The sequence below is a fragment of the Dipodomys merriami genome, unplaced genomic scaffold (assembly GCF_024711535.1).
Source record: "Dipodomys merriami isolate MVZ:Mamm:240054 unplaced genomic scaffold, mDipMer1.0.p SCAF_24, whole genome shotgun sequence".
Taxonomy (NCBI): domain Eukaryota; kingdom Metazoa; phylum Chordata; class Mammalia; order Rodentia; family Heteromyidae; genus Dipodomys; species Dipodomys merriami.
The window spans coordinates 15,860,565-15,885,260 of record NW_027203826.1 but is presented as its reverse complement, the minus strand read 5'-3'; the positions used below and the strand labels follow the sequence as shown (position 1 = coordinate 15,885,260).

The 24,696-nt window shown below is 36.7% G+C and overlaps 2 protein-coding genes across 7 annotated transcripts in view; both read right to left on the bottom strand.

The window, feature by feature from the left end:
* Nucleotides 1–13,959: 13,959 nt before the first annotated feature.
* On the bottom strand, nt 13,960–14,916 carry LOC138835629 (olfactory receptor 2T6-like). The gene has a single exon (XM_070034102.1). It carries the CDS (start codon nt 14,914–14,916, stop codon nt 13,960–13,962), a length of 957 nt encoding a protein of 318 aa, XP_069890203.1.
* Nucleotides 14,917–16,956: 2,040 nt separating this feature from the next.
* LOC138835627 (olfactory receptor 2M3-like) overlaps nt 16,957–24,696 on the bottom strand; it is a 38,380-nt gene continuing 30,640 nt past the window's right edge. For 2 of the 6 annotated variants that reach the window (XM_070034101.1, XM_070034094.1), the window contains 4 exons: nt 23,291–23,510; nt 22,287–22,456; nt 20,897–20,979; nt 20,337–20,553 (listed from right to left, as the gene is read on the bottom strand). The gene's annotated coding sequence lies outside the window, so the exon portion shown is untranslated. Of the gene's footprint in view, nt 17,008–20,336; nt 20,554–20,896; nt 20,980–21,325; nt 21,382–22,286; nt 22,457–23,290; nt 23,511–24,696 lie in introns of those variants that run through there. The other 4 variants (XM_070034095.1, XM_070034096.1, XM_070034097.1 and 1 more) reach the window with 4 other exon arrangements.

Sequence of the window (24,696 nt, the reverse complement as noted above, 5' to 3'; positions counted from 1 at the left end):
TTCTAGTGTGTTTCCGCTCCCACTAGCAGTTTGTGCTCCATGACTATCTCTGGGGTCCTTTCAGTACCTGACATGGCGGTGACATTCATTCTTAGTGCTGTTCACACACCAGGCAAGGTCCACAGGCATGAAACACACTCTGTATAATTATGGTCTGCTTACCCTTCTGTGACAACCCCACGTTGCCTCTCACCAGATTGACCTCTGCTGAAAAGCCTTGTATCAACACAAGGCCTCATTTCTGTGACCTCATAATGCAGTCTCTGCTCTTTCAACATCTTGGAGTTCACCTTAAGTCTCTGTTGACAGACACTTCTGAGTTCAGTATGTCTTGGGGTGACAGAAGATCATCCCTTGAGCCCTTAGTGATGAAGAAATACAGATTTCTTCATCCAACCGAAGGTGAACAGAGATGTAATAGCTGTGCCCATCCCAGAGACATAAGTCACCTAGTTCTGAAAACCCTTCCTCTATCATTCCCTTGTACGTGCTCCTATCCAGGCTTACTTCTAAATTCCCAGTTTCCTGTCTTCATCCTTGGAACCTACCATGTGAGACATTTTTACAGCTAGCATAGATTTTCATGATTCCACCAGAGAGATTACTCTAGGGTTTATACAATGGGGTTCTGTATGACATTCCCTGGTCACAAGCTAGAGGGCATATATATCTGTAGGGCCAGGTCCTCTAATTAAAATTTCTTACTTAAAAACTGAAGACATTTTAGAAAGTTACTGATAATCACTACTGAAACATGTATTTTATTGCATTTCCATCTGGATAATAATTTGTTAATGTTTTTATATTATCAGCATGTAATTACACAAAATAATAGGTTTCATTATGGCATTTTCATACATGCATGTGAAGGATTCTTGCTAGTTACTTTCCTCTTCTAAAAGAGTTCCTTTCTTGTTTTGTTTTTTCAGTCTATTCAGATATGCTATCACTTGCTCCATACATTGAGCACCGAACATCAGCTCCTTTGGGGAAACATGCAAGTGAGACTCCTTACACTCGGCTCCATTGAAGACTCAGAAACTGCAGCCCCAAGGGCCCAGCTGACTTACAAATCCACATGAGTGTAGCCTGTACTACACAACTCAAAGCATCGAACAATGTAAACCCCATGGGGGACCCAGAAGACTGCAACCACTAATGCTCAGCTGCCCGGCAGATACATGTGATTCCAGTCCTCAGTCCCCAGCTGCTCAGCAGAACTGACATAGTGTAATCAAAACACCCAGCTCCTTGGGGGGATGTATGTGAATGCAGCCTCCAATGTCCAGCTCCTCAGTGGACCAGAGGAGGCTAAAGCCCAGGACCTTTAGTCTTCCAGATTCATCTAAGTGTAGAGAAGTGCTCAGCTTCACAGAAGACCCACATGAACTGCAACCCTTGGGCCAAACATCATGGTGAAATCAGTAAAGTCTAGGTCTGTGTATCTCATTTTTTGCTGAGCTATTAAACAGGAGAATACTGGAAAAGACAGGTCCAGAAATGAGCCAAAGCATTTGAGGGAAAGAAAATGGACAATGGGCAATACAATCATTGATAAGATGAAAAATAAGCAGCTATTTTTTAAAAAAATTTCTTATTTTATTTCTCCTCTTTCCTCACTGCTGCCTTATTATACTACCTACATTCCTTGTGTTATAACTCTTAATATACTCTCCTGTTTACTATCGTGCCCACACATAAAACATCTGGATTATATCTATGCACATTATCTTATTAGCTATTACCTTTCATCACACTCTATTCCACTTCCCCACATCTTTACATCTTTTCTTACACTCTCCTTCTCTCACTAGCTAAATTGTAATTCTATTCCTAGGATTCTTATTATACTACCCTCTTAGGGGTATCATACAAATTCACCAGACTCCTAGAGTTGTAACTGATTTGCATAAACACCATTAATAATCATTTTTCCTTTCTGAAAAAAATGGGTTGGAATTTAAGTGGATAAATCTAAAAGAGTAGATATTCACCCCTAATTGAGGATGGAAAAGAGCACATGAACCCAGTCAATATTCAATCCTGTGCAAATATGGAGGTTAATCCAAAAAGAATACTTCAGATGACTTAGGGCTTATGACACAACATGTTGTCAAATGAGGAAGTCCAACCAGGAAAAACAAATAGGAGAAAACTAGAAGTTCACCATTTCAAACATCATCAACAACAGGAAAAAATCAGAATGATCTTGAAGTAGAATACATCTCAAAAGTTGAGTTAAAAGTTATGATAAAAATAACCAATGAATTAAAAGTCTTACAATTGTGTGCAGCTTCATGAAACTAAGGAAACAAATCCAATTAGAATTCAAATCAAAAGTGAATACAAAGCAAATAAATCAGGTAAATGATCTCAACAGTTAAAAGTTTTAAGAAGACAAACATAAAGTGAAATAAAATGAGTGCAATAAAATAGTCAATGGGAGAAATTGAAAAGGATCACTAAAGAGATCAAAATCTGGAAAAATAACATAAAAGTGAAATTCTCTCCAAGAGAGTGTATAACATGTAAAACAGAATTGAAGTTGAATCAGACAAAGTAGTAAACTAGAATAAAATACAGAAAAAGCTACAAGAAAATTTCAAGACTCAATTGAAGTAGTTAGTTTTCAAAGCCTGGGTCTTCCAGATATCATCAAGATGCTAATTAAAATCCCAGGATATAGATTTAATTAATATCAGAAAACTTAACAAATGCAGGGGAAGGGGTGGGCACATTAAGGAATTAAGGACACCCAACAATCTAGTAAGAGAAGACACTTTCCAAAAAATATTACTGTTAATAAGTACAGAAATCAAGGTAGGATTATTGAATGATGTAAAGGAAAAATATATAGTATATAAAATTTTAATTTATAATTATAAATATTACTATATATAGCTATATATAAATGTAACATGAAATTATACTTATGTATAGTACAGTTATATATATAGTATATATAGTTATATTCTATAATTACAAATATAATTATATAACTGAGAACATACAGTTTTATATATATATATAACTATATCTCTATTTGTACTCAAACCAATAATCGTAACTGCTCAGGCTGAGATTTTTAATTTTGAGTTTCAAAGCTAGTGCAATTAGAAAGTAATGTGTGAGACTCCATCTCCAATTACACAGAAAAAAAGAAGAGAAGTTAGATTGGGGATATGGATCAAGTGGTAGAATGACAGCAGTGAGTACAAATGCCCAGTACTAACACACACACACACACACACACACACACACACACACACACACACACACACACACACACACACACACACACACACACACACACACACACACACACACACCTAACCAGAAAAGAATAAGATGAATACTAATAATAGATTCCAATATCAGAGACAGAATGGCTCATTTTATTTCAGCATTAAAATTATCATCTTTTCTTTTAACTTTCTGATTTCATACCCCTATTCGACAGACTCCAAAAAGTTGGCATAACTCAAAAAATTCTGTGAACACTCTCCCTTTGGGTTATATCTCCACTGTTGATCTCTACATGGAAGTTCATCAACACGGATGGAATCATATCTTCTGTTGACAATCGAGTCTTCTAAAACACAAACAGCAGTAAATGTTATTGCAAGAAGTTTGCCTGTCCCTTCCACTTCCACGGTGTCTCACACAGCAATAATGTACCTTTTTCTGACTTTCTCAGGGCTTTTACCTGTACCTTGTGGAGCCACAAGACTTCAACTGTCATTTCTCAAATCCCAGACTCAAATCAGAGGCTTCCTCTTCAGCCTGTCACTTCTGTACATGCAGAGTGCTCTTGGCACAAATCCTACCAACCTGCAATTATAATGTAATTGACTCATTTTGTATTAGATGGGTTTGATGAACAGAACCTGTGCAGACTCATAATTGGTGTGTGCAAAACTGTTCTCATGATGGGACCGTTTCCTGTGCATTGTGCACCATTGTGAGTCTCCTCATTTTACCATTCATGGACAGCCCTCTCTGTCCCCGTGGTAATAATATTCATGCCTGCAGCTGTACTATACCCAGGCTCCATAATTCAAAGGAAAATCAAAACACAATTTGCCCATTTATATTTACTTAAAACATCTACTCTTACTTTATTCTTAACACTTTTTCAGAAATATCAAGAACTCATTTCCACTGGAAACAAGAACATTATGGGAAATTCTCCTGCATCAGGACTGAAATCTCCTTCTCCACCTTCAAAATATACCAAGCCAGAGTATATATCCCTACTTGAATACTAAATATCTGAAGGAAACTTTTGTTCTCTATTAGGGGAATTTGTACATTTAGTGTATGAGTTAGAATTTTTGTTTAGGAATTAAAAGTATATATTAACAAAATTCTTAAAATGGGTGGAAGTGCTATTGAGTTTAAAACTAATTTTCTGATCTCATTAGTGATGCCCTGTCCAATATTGTTGCCTGAGTTAAGCTTCAAGAAAATGGGAATTCATAAACCTGTAGATCTCTGGTTTCTAACTTGCCTGGTGGTAGATGAGACAACACAAAAACAGAACAGTAGAGGGACTGAGATCATGGGTATTGATGTATTTGACCTGGCCAAGGGAAGTGGGGAAGGTCATGAATTCCACCTGTCCACTGTTCTCTGGACCATCACTGGAACATGTTTATTGGGTCCATGGTATTATAAGGCTAAATATAATAAAGTATAGGTAAAGCCTTACTGTCTTAATAATTGGTTGAATAAGCGTTCAGTAAACTTTCAAGTTTAAATATCTGGGAGGGCATACTAAACATGTGCTCATGGCTCATTCCAAGGGAAGTGAGGCAGATGCCTGCAACATAGAGGAGGATAGAAGAAACCTTTCATTACTATTAGTGATTGTTTAAGCTCATGGAAAATGTTTTCCATTATATGTTATGGCTTTTCCCAAGTAAACTCTGTGGGATGAGCTGAGTGACAATATTTTACAACTGAGGACACTAACGTTTAAAGAGAAAAAAAGAAAATGACAACAGTGATTAAGTAATCAATTTGGGACAAGACTTATTTCCTTGAGGACAGATCTATGAAAATCTGCTTCCTTCTCTGGATCACCGAACTAAAAGCCCATGACTCTATTCCTCTCGACCAAGACTTTTGAGTGGCATGAACCCCAAGTTAAGGACACAAGTGGATTTTTTTTTGTTTCTTGCTATTGCTTCTAATGTATTTATAAGGTACCACATGATTTTTTTTGTTGCTTTGCATGTCCCTCCCCCGCAGTTTAACCCCTGTTTTCACTCTATCTGATGTTGGTGTACTTTGGGGAGGGGAAGGGAATAAAAAAATAAAATAAATTGTTTAAACAGGGATACAGGTTGACCCATTGCAACAATGAGATGTACAAGATGCTATGTCAAAAAATGTCCTTTGGCAGTTGGTTTGTGTTCCATGACAGTTGTCACTGGTCACCCACAGTGTTCTACTCCTCACCAGAATTATCCATGAAGAGGCATGAATGCACTTGCTGGAGAACTACGGCTGTGTATTTGAGTTTACAGTATCCTTCACAGGGGGCTTTATTGGAGGCAAACTGCATCATTTTAGGAAGGGGATTAAAAGAGAGAGACAAGGTTGGTCATAGATCTGAGTTGTTCACTGGGCTTACCCACTCCTTCTAAGATATAAATTGTTGTATTTTTGTTTAATAAGTTTTTTATTGTGAGAATACTGTACAGAGAAGGGGTTACAGTTACATGAGTACATTTCTTATCAAATTCAATCTCCTCTATACACATGAGCTCAATGGGAAAAAACATATTATAGAAATTACATGCTAATAAATGCAGTTACAATAAGTAGAAAGTAGAGCAATGTGAGCAGCATCACTGAGTAGAAATTCATACTTTAAGTGAGCAACAGTTTGTGTGGAAGAGCAGTATCTATATATCTCTATCTCTATCTATCTATCTATCTATCTATCTATCTATCTATCTATCTATCTATCTATCTATCTATCTGTCTATCTATCTATCTATCTATCTATCTATGTCCCTCCCCCACCAGTCAGTCATGGGGCTTGAACTCCAGGCCTGGGTGCTGTCCCTGAGCTCTTCAGCTCAAGGTTAGTGCTGTACCATTTAAGCCACAGTGCCACTTCCAGTTTTCTGGTGGTTTATTGGAGATAAGAGTCTCACAGACTTTCTGCCCAAGCTGGCTTCAAACTATGATCCTCAGATATCTTCAGATATCAGCCTCCTGAGTATCTGCCACCGGCACCTGGCTCTGTTACATTAGGATGGGAAGGGATGGGAAGGGGAAACAAAGGAGGAGGCTACAATGCTTGATAAGAAATGTACTCTTTACCTTGCCCATGTAATTGTCACCCCTCTGTATGGTATTTTCACAATAAAAAATTTAAAAATAAACTTTTCTATCATTTTTACTCTGTTCTCAGTCTTGCCTGAATTTTTCTCTTGCCAGATGCAAAAACCCAAGGTCAACTTAGCTGTCCTAACTTTCTGTTAAGGGCAGAAATAAATAGTTGTAAGTGCCTATTACAAGCACACTGTCAATAGATTGGAAGTGGATTATCTCTCTGGTGAGAATAACAGCATTATACTTTGTGACTTCAGTATTTATTAAAATTGCCTGTAAGAAATTGCTGTCATTAGGTTCAATCGTGTTAGGAAGCTTAATCACATTTTGGATGCCTTTTGCATTTTTTCCCATAACTCATGGCTGACTGCTACCTGTCAGTAGGTGAGAAGGACAGACACATCTCAAAATTTCCTCACTAAATAATTTTTTAGAGGATTTTTAGGTAATTGGACCTAAAATGGTGGAATATAAAACACCCTTTAAGGGGGAAAAAGAAACTATTATACTGACTTTAAAAATAGTCTTTCCAGCTGGGCCCTGGTGGCTCAATGTTTATAATCCTAGCTTCCCAGGAGGCTGAGATCTTCATGAGGATCATAGTTCAAAGCCAGCCTGAGCAGGAGTTTGTGAGACTCATCTCCAATTAGCCACCAGAAAATTGGAAGTGGTGCTGTGGCTCAAAGTGGTAGGTCTAGCCTTGGGCAAAATGAGCTCAGGGTCATCACCCAGGCCCCAAGTTCAAGCCCCATGACCCACAAAAAAATATTTCCTATTTTCTAGTAGCAACCTTTTCTCTCATAGTTGCCCAACTAGGAGAGGAAAGAAAATACAGAACTAATAGAAATGCAGTGTATGGAAGTTTTAAATTTATTTCTTTTCAGGTTGAATAATTTTACTATATGGTCCAAACTGGCGAAAAAAAAAGATAACAGTAAAATTAGCTTCCACATTTAATTAAATGGTTAAATCTTGGGTATATGAGACACAAAGTTTGGGGGAAGGAAAATTTGCTGGATCTTACATAGATCTTAAGGAGATAGGGCCTTTTATTCTGAGCTAAAGAAGAGGAAGGTTATGGGAGATTTGGGAGGACTGCGCAGGTAAGGTTTTATTGTGTTTGTGTGTGTGTGTGTGTGTGAGAGAGAGAGAGAGAGAGAGAGAGAGAGAGAGAGAGAGAGAGAGAGAGAGAGAGAGAGAGAGAGAGAGAGAGAGAGAGAGAGAGAGAGAGAGAGAGAGAGAGAGAGAGGCTTAAATGCAGGGCTTGAGCACTGTTCCTGAGCATATTTGCTCAAAGATAGTGCTTTACCACTTAATCCAAAGATCTACTTCTGGCTTTTTGGTAGTTAATTAAGCGATAAGAGTCTCATGGCTACATTGGCTTTGAACTGCCCACCTTAGATCACAGCCTCTTCAGTAGCTAGGATTTCAGGTTTGAGCCACTAAGGCCTAGCAAGCCTTGCATTTAAGCAGATGACTACTAAGCATTCACAACAACTCATGATAATATTCTCCATTCGTCAGAAGTCAGACCTAAATCCTTCTGAAGTAAAGATATATGACAAATGCATGTCTTTATTGGTTATTTTTGCTTTATATAAATTAAAATTTTTCTTAGAAACGTTGTTTTCAGCCAATCCTATGTCTGGTGTAGTCTGCAGTATCTCTGATAAAGAGAGCAATATATGTTAAGGCACATATTTTGGGATGGGTGATTTTCTTCCCCCATATCAGACCATTCATTTCTGCTACAAATAGTGATTTCATATATCAGAAGCAAACTTGAAATGTGGAACACTGACAAATAGCAACCATATGCCAAGGCAGGAGAATCACAGTTATTCCATTTTCTTATTACCTTTACATCCAAGAAATACCAGCATTTCTCTCCTCAGTTAAATATATATAAGCCAAACCCCCAAACAAGTCTAGTTAAAGTGTAAAGTCCAGGCCAGGGCATAAACATGGGCTAAGAATTTACCTTCAGAAACAAAAAGTGACAACATTACATACAGATAAATGGAAAAAGATTTTGTTTACAATTTGGGGAGGGACTTTCTCAGTGTACCTCCACCTAGCCTACAGCACTGTCAGAGCTTATCAAAGCAAAAATAGGAAAATGTATGCATGTGGAGATGTCTTTGTCCAGATGTAAAACTCACTAAAGTTGAAGGCTTTGGCACAGCAGGATGAATATCCAGGGCAATGTGATCAATGGCTCTCCTATTTTCAACGAATCTATACCCATTTATATGAATTTTCTTTTAACGGAGGGAATTGGAGAATGGGGAATTTATGAAGGAAAATCAGTTCATATTTGAGAATTTTTTAGAATACAGTGTGAATTTCTTCTGTAGTCTTTTGAGTAATTCCAGCAGTCTAACTTGGAAGCAAAAGCTAATTGAAGAAGATAGACTTACAGTCAACTCCGAAAAAAATAGAGGAGACTTTTCCACCTTCTATCTTTATATTTGGAGGCCCAGGAACAGAAAAGGCCTTTTATGGGGGCAAGGTGGGCTACAGTGAAACAAAGGCTGGGAAACCTCTGCTAGACATAGTCTTTCTAGGATACCATCTCCTCCTCTTTTTGAAAAATGGATCTGGAACTGGAGCCTTGACCTCTATGGAAAAGTGACTGCATTTGCTTTCCAGACAAACAAATTGCTCTTGGGGAAGTCAGTTTAAATAAGTTTAGGAGAAGAGCTGGCATAGATGGCTTATCTTTAGAATTTAGAATACCACATGACAGGGATGGGTTCCTACAAGATTAGGATATGATTATACATTGAAAGCAAGAGCAAGTTTTCGCCTACTCTTGTTTGAGATCATGTTTCATTTTGTAAGAAAATTTTTCATTCCAATCAGCAACAGATAAGAGTTCCTCTACTTAGCTGAGTTTTTCCATGGTCACAAAATTTAGACATTTTAATTGATGTACACTATTATCTCATTCTTGTCTTAATTGCTACAGTTATAGAATGCATTATCTTTTTCTACCTTTTTTCAAGGACATTTATTATTATTAGTTACACATTATATATGCACATCTGATGTGCATATATATTTATAATCACTAGGTAGGTATTATCATATAGCTTTACATAGGAAGGAGAAAGGACAAAGGAGAGATGGCATGGAACCCAGTGAGGTCTTCCCAGAATTTGTGCCTTCTGCACAGTGGTTACTTCAGTTTGAGGCCCAGGATATGGAGCAAAGAGACCTATCCACAGGCCAAGACCACTTTCAATGATCCTTCACTGAGATTACTTTATATAGCATTGGAAATCCAGGTAATTCTGATGACAGCTCTTGCTGTGGGTCTGATTGGAGAAGCAATTGTAAAAGGAGGTAGTTCTCTTTCCTTACGAATGGAGCAACGATATTCTTTCTGTTGGAACCAGAGAATTCCATTGTGTATATATACCACATTTTCTTGATCCACTCATCTACTGAAGGCATCTGGGATGATTCCATATCTTAGCTGCAGTGATACTTAATACAATAATGGCAATAATGGTAATAATACTGAGGTTAACATGCTTGTGCTGATAGCTCTAGTGTGGCCTTGTTTGTGGTCATTTGGGTAAATGCTCAAGAGTGGGATTGCTGGGTCATAGAGAAGGTCTGACATTACCCATTTGTAAGGAAATGGAAAGACTTGGACAAAAATTACATTAAGAAAGCCAGACCCATAGAAACATAGGCTGCATGGTTCCCTCTTTGTAATAACTAGAATATATCTAGGATATTCTTAGCAGAGGCTCACAATGGCTCAATAGCTATGTGCATATGATTATATAAAATGCTGCTTACAGAAATGAACTCCAAGAAATAGAAGCAAGAGGATTTTTATTGTAGTGTTTGCAGTTATTTCTTTTTTCTTTCTCTTTTTGTCTTCCTTTGGTTTATTTCCTATTGTCACTGTTTTTTTTTCTTCATGCTTTGTTTTTTATATAAATTTTATCTGATTTGGGCAAAGGAGGAGGAATCACCAAAATGGTGGGGAAAAGGGTGAATAAATTCAACAATGAAACTTTCTAGACACTATGGTGGAAATGAACTTTAAAATTAGGTGGAGGGGAGAGGGGTCAAATGAGAAAGTGAGGGAGGGAATAACACTGTTCAAAAAGAAATGTACTCATTCCTTTACTTACCTAACTGTAATCCCTTTGAATATCTCCTTTACAATAAATTTAAATTAAGAAAGAGGGGGCAATTCTTAAGGTTTGTTTTGATATCTTCTGCCATGATGCTGACTCTAAAGTGCCCTTGAAGTAGGCGGAAGCTTAACATTTATTTTGTATAAAGAGAGTGTCAGACAGGAAGCACCTTGAAGCCTGCAAAGCCAAATTTTAAGTAACTTTCCACTTGAAGTTAATTTCAAACCTCTTTATTACTAAGAAATTATATTAATGTATATTATAATAGGTTACATATAATATGTTACCAATATGTATTACATATTAACATATTAAGTCCAACAATGTTAATTCTTATACTTACCAGTCTGCCACACCTCAAGATAAACCAACAGAGCTGGACCCTGTGGCTCACACCTGTAATCCAAGCTACACAGTTGGCTGAGATCTGAGGATCGCGGTTCAAAGCCAGCCCGGGCAGGAAACTGCATGAGACTCTTATGTCCAATAAACCACTAGAAAACAGGAAGTGGCACTTTTGCCTAAAGAAGTAGAGTGCTTGCCTTGAGCTAAAGAGTGCAGTGACAGCACCCAAGCCCAGAGTTGAAGCCCAGTGACCGACCAAAACCAAAACAAAAAAAGCCAAAAAGATTAACCAACAGGAGAGCTTTTTCATATATGTAAAGAGGTAATACTCATAAGAAGAATTTTGACAATATTTTGTTGGCCACTACTGCCTCACATATGCAATTCTAGCTCCTCAGGAGGCTAAGAACTGTGGATCACGGTTCAAGCCAGACAGGTCAAATGACTTTGTAAGACTCTTATTAATTAATTAATTAATAACAAAAAGCCAGAGCTGTGGCTCAAGTGGTAGAGCCTTAAGCTTAAGACAAATTTCCAAGTGTGAATATGAGGGGTTGAATTGAAATCCCACTTTTGGCATACACAGACAAAAAAAGAATTATGATGAGAATGAAAAAACATTTTTCTTAAGAATAATAGAAAATAATACTACTAAGGAAGTTCCTTTACATTGTTTGTTTGATCTTGAAAATCTTACAAAAATACACATCAACTCAATTTCACAAGGATTAAATGAGGCCACAGAAGCATCATGTACCCAAATTTGCTGTCCAATTTTCATAGTTAATCTAGACTTTCATTTCCTGTGCCTCAAATCATACAGGTTAGAAATCATATTATCATCTGGCACCTGTCATTCTCCCAGCTACTTAGAAAAGTACAAGGAATGAGTTATACAGACAGTGTCAGAAAGGTTGCTTCTGGTTTGCAAATGATTACTGTGCTCAGTGACAGAGATGGATATCTGCTTTCTGGATTAGCAAGTAAATTCACACAGTTCTCCAAAATGATAGGCTAAGGATTTTTTTTTTTGTAACATTCAGTGGCTTTTTCAATGGGAAGTGTGCTTTTGTTGAATTTACTTACCATTGTCAGTAAGCAAGATGACATCACTGAACACAATCTGAGTTTGTCAAACAGGTAAGAGCACAAAAGTCATGCACAGCACCATGTAATTAGTGCCAGGAGCTAAGTACGTGGCATTTTTTATGACTGAGTCTATGAGTTAGTCTAGACAATTTTGCCCATATTTTAATTCCATAAACATGATAATAAATTCTCTGCAATGGGTTTTCTAGTTGTAACTTACAAATGAAAGGCTGTATTATTTTTTCCCATTTTAAAAATCTTATACAGGCAAAATCCAGTGCTGAAAGGTAAGGAAAGTGTGTGGTCCAGAATCTCTTTGGAAGAAAAAAGAGATGGAAACATTCTTTTCACCACTAATATGTACACAGAGATTCCAGATGACTAATAACCACAAAGCAGGATTATAATTACCAAAATTGCTAACTAATAAGTCACTTCTTACCCAATGATTTCTCCCCATAACCTGCAATGCAATGATTATTTGTACCACAAAAAATGTAATAGAACCTTTACCCTGTAGCAGCCTAATGTTTGTATTTCTAAAAAAAAATCACAATTCATTTTTCCTGCTATAAATTTAGGTAAATAGGAATCTTTTAGTTCTTATTCAAAAGAGAGAAATTTAGATTTTCAAAATTTCTGTGAATCCCTGTAAGCATAGTTTATAATGGTATACGCTTTTAAAATGCCATAGTCTCTTGCAAATGTCTTTCAAATTTTGATATCTCTAAATGCTCCATATACTCTAGCCAATGGATAGTTCAAAGAGTGTAAGCACATTTAAAAGGTCAAAAGGTCTCATGAAGTTATTAAAATTGGTATAAAATGCTAACCATGCTTTTGGGGATATTTATATACTCGAATTGCACTCAGAGAATTGTCATAAGAGAAAAATAAAGGAATAAAAAGTAGGGTTTGTGGAGCTAGAGAACCATCTGTGTATGGATGTTGCAAGGGCTTCTTTTTTTGTTTTGTTTTGTCGGTTGTGGGGCTTGAACTCTAGGCCTGGGTGCTGTCCCTCAGCTCTTCAGCTCAAGGCTAGCACTCTACCACTTGAGCCACAGTGCCACTTCCAGCTTTTTTTTAAATAGGGGTTTTTTATTGTGAAAATACCATACAGAGGGGTTACAATTACATGACCAAGGTAATAAGTACATTTCTTATCAAACATTGTTGCCTCCTCCTTTGTTTTTCCCCTACCATCTCTGCCTTCCCATCTCCATGACTACACTAGCCTCCCCCACCAAAGCTGTAAAGTTCGTTTTTCAACATAGCATCTTGTACATCTCATTGTTGCAAGGGGTCTACCTGTATCCCTGTTTAAACAATTTGTTTTTTCCCTTCTTCTCCACAAATTATACCAACATCAAATACAGTGAAAACAGTTGTTATACCATGGGGAGGGACATACAAAGAAACAAAACAATCACCTTATGAGTATGTCAGAAACAATAGCAAGAAAGAAAAAAAACACTTGTCCTTATCTTGGGGTTCATTTCGCCTAACATCAACTTATCTGATCGTTTTTGCTTGTCTCAGACAAATACTAGTTATTGCAAATAAGGGAAACCATGGGACCTATGTTTCTTTGGGCCTGGTTTACTTCACTTAATATAATTTTTCCATGTTTTTCCATGTCCTAACAAATGGGGCAATGTCATTCTTTCTGATGGAGGCATAGAATTCCATTGTGTATATATACCACATTTTCTTGATCCATTCATCTACTGAGGGGCATCTGGGTTGGTTCCATATCTTAGCTATGGTCAATAATGATGCAATAAACATAGTTGTGCTGGAAGTTCTGTGTATGTGGTGCTGAAAAATTGAACCCAGTGCCTCATGCATACAAGGCAAGCACTCTACCACTGAGCCACCTTCCCAGAGCCCTGGCTTTTCATTGTTGATGGAGCAACATTGGAGCAACATTCCACTTTATGGAACTGGTGGTTGAGGCCAGCCTTCTCCTTATTATCTGTGATGCCACCCCAGACATCCCTGGGCAGGTTTTAGACTCTCAGAATTCTTTCCTTGTCACACCACAGGTCCCCCGTCGTTTTGCCATTGCCCTCTTCATGGCCCCTGTCACATCCCTGTTTCTTAGACTGTAGATTAGAGGGTTTAACAAAGGGGTGAGGATAGTATAAAAAGCAGAGAAGATCTTGTCTTTCAGTGGCGTGTGGTAGGATTGCGGGAGCATATAGGTGTACAAGGCAGCTCCATAAAATAATGTCACCACAATCACATGAGAAGAGCACGTGGCCACGGCCTTCTTTTTCCCCTCTGCTGACTTCATATGATGCACAGTGACAAGAATCCGGGCATAGGATGCAATTACCACTGAGAAGGGGATCAGAAGCATCACAACACAGCAAATGTACATCACCATTTCATAGATGGCTTTGTCTCCACAGGCCAGCCTCAGCATGGTGGGTGCCTCGCAAAAAAAGTGGTTAATCCTGTGGGAGGCACAGAATGGGAGCCTCATGGTAATGGGAGTGAGGAGAAAGCTATCCAATGCACCACCGAACCAAGAGCTGGCCAAGATCAACCAGCAGACACGCCGACTCATGAGGACCGGATAGCGAAGGGGATTGCAGATGGCTACATAACGGTCATATGCCATGAGCCCCAGCAGGAAGAACTCGGCTCCCACAAAACCCATGTAGAGAAAGTACTGGAGTGTACAGGCAATGAAAGAGATGGCCCCCTTGCCTAGTAGATAATCTGCCAATATCTTGGGGACGATGGTGGAGATGTACATCATGTCAATGAAGGAGAGGTGGCTGAGTAGGAAATACATAGGAGTATGGAGGAGAGGGTCTGTGTGGATCAGGAAGACCATGACCCCATTTGCGATCATGGCCATAAAGAAGATGACACAAATGACACTGAAAAGGAACCCTGCAGTTTTCTTATGAGTGAAGAGCCCCACAAGGGTGAAGTCGCTGGAAAATGTCTTGTTTCCATCCATAGTGTTGCATTTGAACTAGAGCCAGAAAAAGAAAAGTGTGGAGTATGTGAAAATCATAAAGATAAAAGGAAAGGGATCATTACACATGTCTGAATATAATCACTGAAATCATTTACTTAACAAACTGATGTCAGTTATTTTCTGGGAGGGAGCTTTACTACTTCTTTCTTGCTCATTTTTCTTAATTGTTGAAGAACAATCAAGAATTTAGAGTAAGAATAATAGTGAGAACATGCTTCCAGATAACAGTAATAAGCCTGGATCACAACAATGAAGGATATCATGAAACAACAACATAAACTTGGAAGACAGTTCTTCCTGTATAATGAAGAACAAATGTACACCTCCAAAGCACAACAGAACTTGCTGTAATGACGAAACAAGGCAGACAATCAACTATGAGAGACATAATGAACTCTCCATGGTAAGTTCTGCAAGGCATGTGGACCAGGAAGAGGAGGAAAATGCATTTGTTAAATATTGTCTGTACAGTAAATTCCAGGTAAAAAAATGAAACAAATTAAAATTTAGAATGCTACATCCAGAACTTTAAAAATCATGTTCCTTTTGTATATTTCAGATTATCATTTTATTACTCATATTTTCATGGCCCTTAAATGGATTTTTTAATTTAAATTTTCTTGTAAAGGTGATGTACAGAAGGGTTACAGTTACACAATTCATGTAATGTAAACAGAGTTTTTGAACAATGTCACCCTTCTCTCATTTTTCCCAGTATTTCCTCTCCAAACCCTTCCTCTCCTTTCAAGTCATATAATTCATTTCCAACTTAGGGTCTAGTGAATATCACTGATGAATTAAATGTTTTAAGGGGAAAATACTTCTGAACAGACAAGAACAATACAGAGTATTCCTTTGGTCTCTGTGTTCTTGACATAAATGACCTTTGGTCTTATCCTCTTTTACTCTTAAGAGATTCCTGATTTCATGGCTTAGTCATAAATTCTACAGAAGGTCAATGATTGAAATATTGAAGGTACTTGAAGCAAGAAGTCAATCAGAAACCTTGCAGAGTCTGAGAGAAAGAGAGAGTGAAGGAAAAAAACAGAGAGAGAGAAAAAGAAAGAAAGAAAGATAGAAAGAAAGAAAGAAAGAAAGAAAGAAAGAAAGAAAGAAAGAAAGAAAGAAAATAGATTCGATATTGAATATGCAATGAAAATAAAAATGTCAAACTGAGATCCTAGTTTTGACTAGGACCTCAGAAACAGAAAACAGAAGCAAAAATAGATAATATGGGATAAAATTAAAAGTATGGACGTTTCCTGGAATTTTCAAGGCTTTGGTTCAAATCTCAGAAATGTAGTATAGAAAAGATAAACACTTTCTACAGAGCTGAGGGAAACATCAACAGAGGGGGGAAAAACTTAAAATGGGAAACAAAGTAATTTTAATTATTAATATCCACAATATGGAATAACAAATAAACAAAACTTGAACATAAATAATTGATTTAAAATAGGAAAGAACTTAAAAAATCTGATGTGAAATCATCCAAATTGACAGCAGATACATTTTAAAGAGTTCACCATCACTATTCATCAAGGCAATGTATTTCAAAACCTAGCTACAGTGTCATCTCATCTCATCCAGGTAGAATGAATTTTGTCAGACAAAGTGCCAATATGGAAAAAAGAGATACTGATATATTTTCCAAGGAATGAAAATTAAAATAAAAGTCATATGGTCAACAGTGTGAAAAAGAGAAAGAGAAAGGAGAGAATGGAAAGAAAGAAAAGAAAAAAAGAAGGAAGGAAGGGAGCAAGGATGGAGAAAGAAAGAATCCGTAATGTTCTAGTAATCCCAAGAACAGGCAGATATGCAAGGGAAATAAAACAATATGTTGGATAAGTGGCTAAATTCCATAGAGATAATAATAATATTAATGGCAATTCTACACTGAGGGTGTGAAACAACGTAGTTTTTTAAAAATGAATAAATATGCAAGAAAATCTTGGTACACACACAAAATGAAATGCTTCTGAGTCAGAAAATAACATTATATTTTATTAAGTAAAATAAGTCAGACACAAAATGCACAAAGACCACATCATCTCTTCTCATGTATAGATGCTAAAAAAATGGGAAAGAGTAAAATAGTGGTTACCAGAGGCTTGTGAGGACAGGGAGAAGAAACTGGGGCTAGGCCAGTTAGCATGCAAAATTTCAGATACCAAAAATTCTGGAGACTATGCCTAATAACAGTATATTGTAGTTTTCAAATGCAACTTGGGGGAAAAGGGGATGGGAGGGTAATAAACTGAGAGAGAATGATGCTGTTCAAAAGGAAATGTACTCAGTACCTGACTTATGCACCTGTAACCCCTTGAACATCGTTTTACAATAAAATTAAAAAAGAGAAGAAATTAAGACTGTATATCTTCATCAAAAAATATACTTAAGGGTTGGGATATGGTAATTCTTCATTTTATCATTACAGAACACATACATGTATCAAATTATCACTATCTGATAAATGTATATAATTATTGTGCTAATTAAAACTGAAATGAAACTTTACAATAATAAAATTAGATACAGTGTCAGTAATGTGTTAATCAAAAAGGAAGATATATTGAGATACATTGAGGAGGTAAAATATAAGATATGTCCAAATATTGTTTCAAAGCTTCAATTAGGGAAACAAAATTAAGAAAAGTGAATAAGCTCATATTACTACTGGTGAACTTTTATTCTTTAATTTATTGATTAAATAATTAATTAATTGATTATTTTGGAGGTAAATAGCACATTGCCTAGGCTGGTTCTGGCACTTGATTAACTAGGATTACAAGGGTGTACCATCACCCCTAGCTAGATTTGCAAGAATGATGGTTAAAAATTTTATGTGTGGATTATATACATATAAACATAACAAAGTCATAAGTGGAATGCTAATAATCTACCTAAAAATCAGATTCAATTTTTGTAGAATATAATGTTATACATACTAGAAAGTAGCTTTCATCTAGTAATATATTCAAGTATTTAAGGTGATTTCGCTCTTCAGTAAAAGACAACTCCCCTGTCAATACTTACATTCACACATACTTGCAACAGTAAAACAATGTTGTCTCAGTGAATGAGCTAGAGAAAGGAAACCTTTACTTAGGACTCCAATGAAAAGATAGCTATGTGGATACAAATACCTTTGAAAAGTTCTAACAAAGTCAGTAATATAATGGTGTACAAAGATATGTATGTGTTTTAAATAGTAGAAAATATGAGGGAAATAATGTTATAATAGCATATGATGTTTAACAAACACATAATGAAACTAGAAAATAATTATGCTAATTAAAACTAAATATAATAGAATGTGAATTCTCTCTTGTCAGGAAACAAAACAATACGAAATGGAAAAACAAAGATTCAAAGATATAAAAAAGGATCATGTGTGCATATACAGCTGCAAACCCATATATCTGTATCTGTGTGTATATATATACATATATATGTAATATTATATATAATACATCTTTGGAAAGAAAATATTTAATGTGATATAAATGAAGCAAAAGCAATTCTCTGATTTGAATTTTAAATAAAAATATGTCATGTGCTTTAATATATTGTCCTGTTCATCAAAGTGAAATATTTATTTTTATTAAAATGTATTTGAACTATAAAAGAAAATGCCAGGTTTGTTCCTCAGTACCAGAACAGGAAACATTTTAATATATTTCTAAAACCTTACTTGAGTGCAAGGAAACAAAATTACATAAAGTAAATATGTTATGAATGGAAACCCATTTAAGGAATGAAGCCAGGCAAAAATCTTAAAGCACTTAGTAATGTAACTGCAAGAGAAACAGAGGGTGATGTAATAAGGACTATCCAACAAAATCAGAGCATGCACAGGATATATCAGAATAACAAGAAAAAATATGAAATACTCAAAAAAGATATTCCTAGATTCTTAAATGAGAAGATTAGATACCCACATAGCTATTTCTGTAGAGTGGATTGCTGGGGTGGCCACAATTAGACAGGGTGGTGTTTGAAAGGAATGCCTACATCATCAGCCCATCTTTATGGGCAAACTCTAAGCCGATGTCCTGCCTGTCTGCCCACCAGGTAGTTTCCATTTGAACAAACTGTACAGTGAATACATTGTTTTCCACCTGCAATTGGCTATGGGACAGAAAGATGCCACTGAGAGAGGCTGGGAGATGAATTAGAATGAAGCACAGGTCTGTGGCTAGTCCACACTTGCAGGAACATGCACAGAACCTTGAGACTCCCATTTCATCAGCTCCTGGATTCTTACTCAGAACCACCACACTGGCTTCTTGGGAAACACGATTCTTCCCCTCTGGTCTCCATTTTTGTTATGAACAGTGTTGATGTTTTAAAAAAGAAAGACAAACAGCCTTTAAACTAGTCCTTCAAACTCAGTGAATACTTTTAAAACATCATTATTCTGCGTTTCTCTCTCCTCAGAAGCATTGAGAACTGTTTGAGGAAGGAGTCATTCTGAAAGAGTCTGTAATCCACAGCCATCAGTAGGTCTATACATCGATTGATTTCTCCTAGAATTTAATTATTACTACCTATACTTAAGAGGTTTTTCCATCCCAAACTAGGTCTTCTTACTTATTTAGTTTATGACCTCACATTGTATCAAAATCTCTGGACAGAAAGAAGCTGAACCAGGAATCAGAGAAACAATAGAAAACTGCAACTATTTGGATCTCTTGTAAGCCCATATGCAATGTCAAACCTGTGGTTTCATCACAGACTGACAAACATATGGCACTCCTGATGTACACCTTTACAGTGTTTCTGTCTTCCAGGCTCAACCTCTCTTAATGTGTCTATGAGGGGTCATAAAAAGCAATACATAAAATAAATTCTCAAAGTAGAAATTGGCTTGACCACAGTGCTTGCAGTGTGATTTCAGATCTGTAGTCTACGTACTGTATGTCTTTATATGGTCTAAAATGCGAATGCTTTGTCTGCATTTAGAATAGACCAATAAGTACTTACGATTTTAAGTTTGTGAGCTAGATTTTTGTCTACAAGTTCAATTATCCAATTCATCCAAAACTTTTTGCCCTTGCACTCCTAGGTATGCTTCAGCTATTACAAATGCTGTTCTCTTTATATAAATGTTCTTATCCACTCTCACATTACTAAAAGTCTTCTTCCATTTGTTTTCCCTTCTAACAGCCTGTGCTTCATCCTTATAACATGGCAACTTCATATCAACTGGATAAGTGAACAGCATTTGAATTATCTCAAAGCAATAATCTTCCTAACCCATTCTTCTCCTACCCAAACACATTTTGTAAGAGAAACAGTGGCTTTCTGTGGATAAAGGTAGAAGCTGAGGAGAGTAGATCACACAGATAATCTACAGAGAAGCATATTAGTTAATAACAATATTGGTTATAGAAAATTTCACAAGAAGTAAGATGGTACAAACTGAAGAGGTCAAAGGGCACCTGATATTCTGTTTTCAGTCTCCAGATTACAGTTGTTTCCTTTGACAAGATGATGGCAGTCCAGAGTGTAAATCATCAAAACAGTTTGTGGGTGTACTTGAAGATGATCACATACTTGGAGCCATGGGCTTCACACTTCAATATCACACACACACCTTGGGGCACCCTGGAACTAAGGAGAAGAGAGTTTAAATAATATAGAAAATTACGTATAACTATCTTGAGATTTCCTATACAGAAAACTTCCAGGAATCCAAGGGGGAACCAATTACACTGGTACTGGTTGGTTCTGAAACTTCACGTTAAATGGCCAGTGAAGAATGTGCTCCATTGTAAGGGATTGGGCCATCTTTTCTGCAGCCTGTTTTCTTTTAATTAAAAACTTGAGAACAACTGTTGAGCAGCTGTTTCATCACCAGATTCCTTACCTTTTATTCCTCAGGAGTTTAAATTAGTAATTTTTGGAAACTTTCCAGAAGAAAGAAATTATTTTATGTGGTCATTTAATTACTCGCCTTCACAGCAATCATGAACTCTACTCTTCATTTTCTTCTCTTCGAAAGGCTCCCCACTACACATCATCTCCAGTGAAATTACACTGAAACAAAGATTTTGTAATTACCAACTCACTGAAGGTACCGAATAATCAGCTAAGAAAACATCAACTTTTTTCTGAACAGTTACACTTAAAACTCCAATGTACAGAAATTATTGTTGCTGTGCTTTTACATGATCATAGATCAAACTGATGAAAAGCACTGTATTCTAAACTGAGGGTTTTCATTCTATTAAGAATGTGCAGCTTCTGATAGAAAAATGGATTTCTTTATTTTTCTCCAAAAAAGTATCTATTTACAAGTACTGGAAATACAGAATCTTATATTGCTTAGAGTTAGTTCAAAAGAGCACAAAACATACAACCACATGGAAAAGCTTACCATGCTCAATGTTTTGCTAGGGATGCCACTGAAAGTTCAGAGATACACTTTTACTTGACTACCTTAAAGTAAGAGAAAGTTATATCTAATAACCTATTATATTTATTTTAAATGATGTACAATGATAGACGAATAAAAGTGGATATTGCAAAAATGACTTGGAGTTTAACTGTATCTTTTATTCAAGTATTGATAGGAATTTGAAGATGAATTTGTCCATTAGGATGTAAATATTTTATTTAAAATAAATATTGTCCTTTTATAACATGATGATACAGATAACATGGCTCAGTAACATACAACACACATATATACAAATACATACAAAGAGCAAAAGTGGAAAAAATATAAATTCAAGGTTTTTGGAGAAGAGGAATAGACTCCAAAAGTATATCTTCAACTTTTCCAACTATTATGAAGATATGAACTTTGTTAAAATGGAAAACTTAAAATGAAAAGGAGTCACTTTTTCACATAGTGAAAATGTCACAGTTTTTCCAGTATTTAAACTTTTAAAAAACATTTTACTTTAAAAAAAAACATTTTAGATTCAGCTTAGAATATAGAAAAAATGGTAATTTTTTCAAAATATACTTGGAATAATATAGGTGAAATACACAGAAATAAGCCTCAATGGGGAGAATGAAGTAAAAAAGTCAATGTATACCTCACAAAATTAAGCAAAGTGAGTGAAGGAGTAGGTTGGAAGGGATGGATGAGATGTTGAAAAGGTGACATTGATCAAGATGCATTGTATTCATAAACTGCTCTGTTAAATGGCAACTCTTTTGTACAACTATTTTAACATAGTTTTAAAATGTATAGAAAAATAATTTAAACAAATAACATGTGAATTTAAAATGTCTAAATTTGTACCCCTCCCTGAAGATAAAGAGGCAAAATAAAAAGAATGATACAAAATTAAGTTTTTGAGCCAGGCTTTGGTGGTTTACACCCATAATCCTACCTAAAAGGGAAAATCTGTGCTGCTCCATCTCCAAAATAGCCAACAGCAGGTGCACACCTCTTTTGGGCCCATGAATGGCATCATAGGCTTTCTTACATAGTTCTCCTGTGTTAGGAGTAGACTCCTCTTACAGCTTTGAGGCATCTGGAAACACCACCCACCAAGATTAGCTGGATGGGTGAGGAGTAATAAAGACAAACACTTCAATAAGTAAGGCAGTTGCATTGTTAATGATCTGCATGGTTAATTAACTACAGAGGCATTTTCCTCAGTCTCTGGTTACTAGAAGGTGGAGGCAGATGGCTAGAGAGTTCAAAGCTAGCAGGGACAAAGGTGGCAGAAAAACTCTGTCTCAAAATCAAAATTAAAACAAAGGACTGAGGGCATAGTTAACAAGCTAGAATGCTAATTTAGCATGCACAAGGCCTTAGGTTGAGTCCTGAGAACTACATGCTAAGAAGAAGCAAAAGCAGGAAGAGAAGGAGCAGGATGAAGACAAGGAGGAATGTACCTGAGCTGGTATATTCTGTGGCTATGTTCTTGGCCTTCTCAAAAGATCATAAACTAATTGAATGTTTGTTCTTCATAAATTGTCCAGTCTGTGTCATTTGATTATAACAAATCAGGGTATAGCTATCATATGACACACTACTTATCTCTTGGAAGAAACATTTTTTTTTCTATAGGAATCTGTTGTCAGAGTTTTCAGGGTTTGCTGATTTGAAGAAGGGGGAAATGTGTGTGTATGTGTGTGTGTGTGTGTTTGTGTGTGTGTGTGAGCGAGAGAGAGAAAGGGAGAGTGAGAAATGTGAGAAATATGTTGTTTCTCAAGGGAAGTTTATTACATTGGTTTACAATGGCGGATGGCTGAATAGTCTCACAATGACCTTCTGCATGCTAGAGAGTTAAACAGCTGGGAAACTGTTTAATTCAAGAAGCTAGAAACTTTGGTACAATAGATCCAATGATATAACCCCAGTTTGAAAAGTCACTGGTGGACTTACATTGATGGTCTGAAGGTGCTAGAGGCTGATGCCCTTGTGTGGTGGCAGCAAGAATACATTCCTATGCAGGAAGAATGAAATTGCACATGGTGGCTGGTTTCTCATTTGCCAACATTATTTTTTTTCTGTCTGGGCTCCCAGATTATTGGATGTTGATCTTTGACCCTTGTATTAAGGGTGGATCTTCTACCTTAGTTGTGCACTCACATGTCAACATTCTCTGGAAACATATGATAATGCAGATTTAATGACACCTAAGTACCGATACTAACTTAATGAATGGTATGTATGTTGTACAATAAAGAAACAACAACAAAAACAGGAATGTATATGTACAAATATATTGTAATAATATTCCATATTCCCACTGCAGCATGTATCTCAGTCAGTCAGGGTTAGTTCTTTCCCTGCAGGGAAACCTGTGTGTCATTTGTCTTCCTGCCTGAATTAGGTGATTTGAGGTTTCCATTCGACCTGATAACAGGGTATAATAATACTAAGTGATGCCCTAAGAGAACAGAAATAATATTTCTTGCCTCCCCTGTGAAGTAGTCTGCTCTTTCCCTTATCATTATGGATCAATAACAACTGCCAACACTATCACTACCAAATCAAGGCAAGAAGAACCCAAAGTGAATTGGGTAAGTGAGAATATCCAATCCAACAGGTCCATTGCCGTGCCTCTTAGTAGAAGCACTTCCCATCTGGAATTAAATCTTGTAGGCTAGTAAAGCTTAAGATCATGGGAAGAGGAAGCAAATGTTTTGTTGCCTGGTCACTAGAACTAATGGTGAGTGCCATCATTCCCATTTCTATACCCTGATTCCCATCCATAGATTCCTGAACACATAAATGCAGACGTGTATATGGATTCAGAGGCCATACAGTCTCATAGAGTGTCCTGTCCCAGCCCTGCAAAACTGAATGTTAATCCAGCTGGCTGAAACTGCTTCTATAACTGCAAACGATCATCCCAGAATTCTACCAAGATAGCTGCATCAGGATGATGAAGAACGTAGCCAAATTAGTTATTCCAAGAACATGCATCTACTACCATGCTTTTTTAGCTATAAGAGCTGTTCTTTGACAAGAAGCAATGCTACATGGAATGCCTGCCATGATGATGGAACTAGCATGCTGGATCTTTCTTATGAAGTCCATGTATGGTAACTTTGTCAGAAGTATTGCATATAGGGAAGGCAAATCTAGATACCTAGAATAAGTATCTAATCCAGAAAGGACAAAATGTTGTATCTTCAATAGTTGAAGGGCAACAAATGCATTCATATGGTCACTAGGTCTCTTGTAGAGCCTCATGAGGAATGATACCATAACTGGTATCCAATATTGGTGCTAATGCTGGTATATAGGACACTCAGCAGTGGCTATTGCCAGGTCAGCCTTGG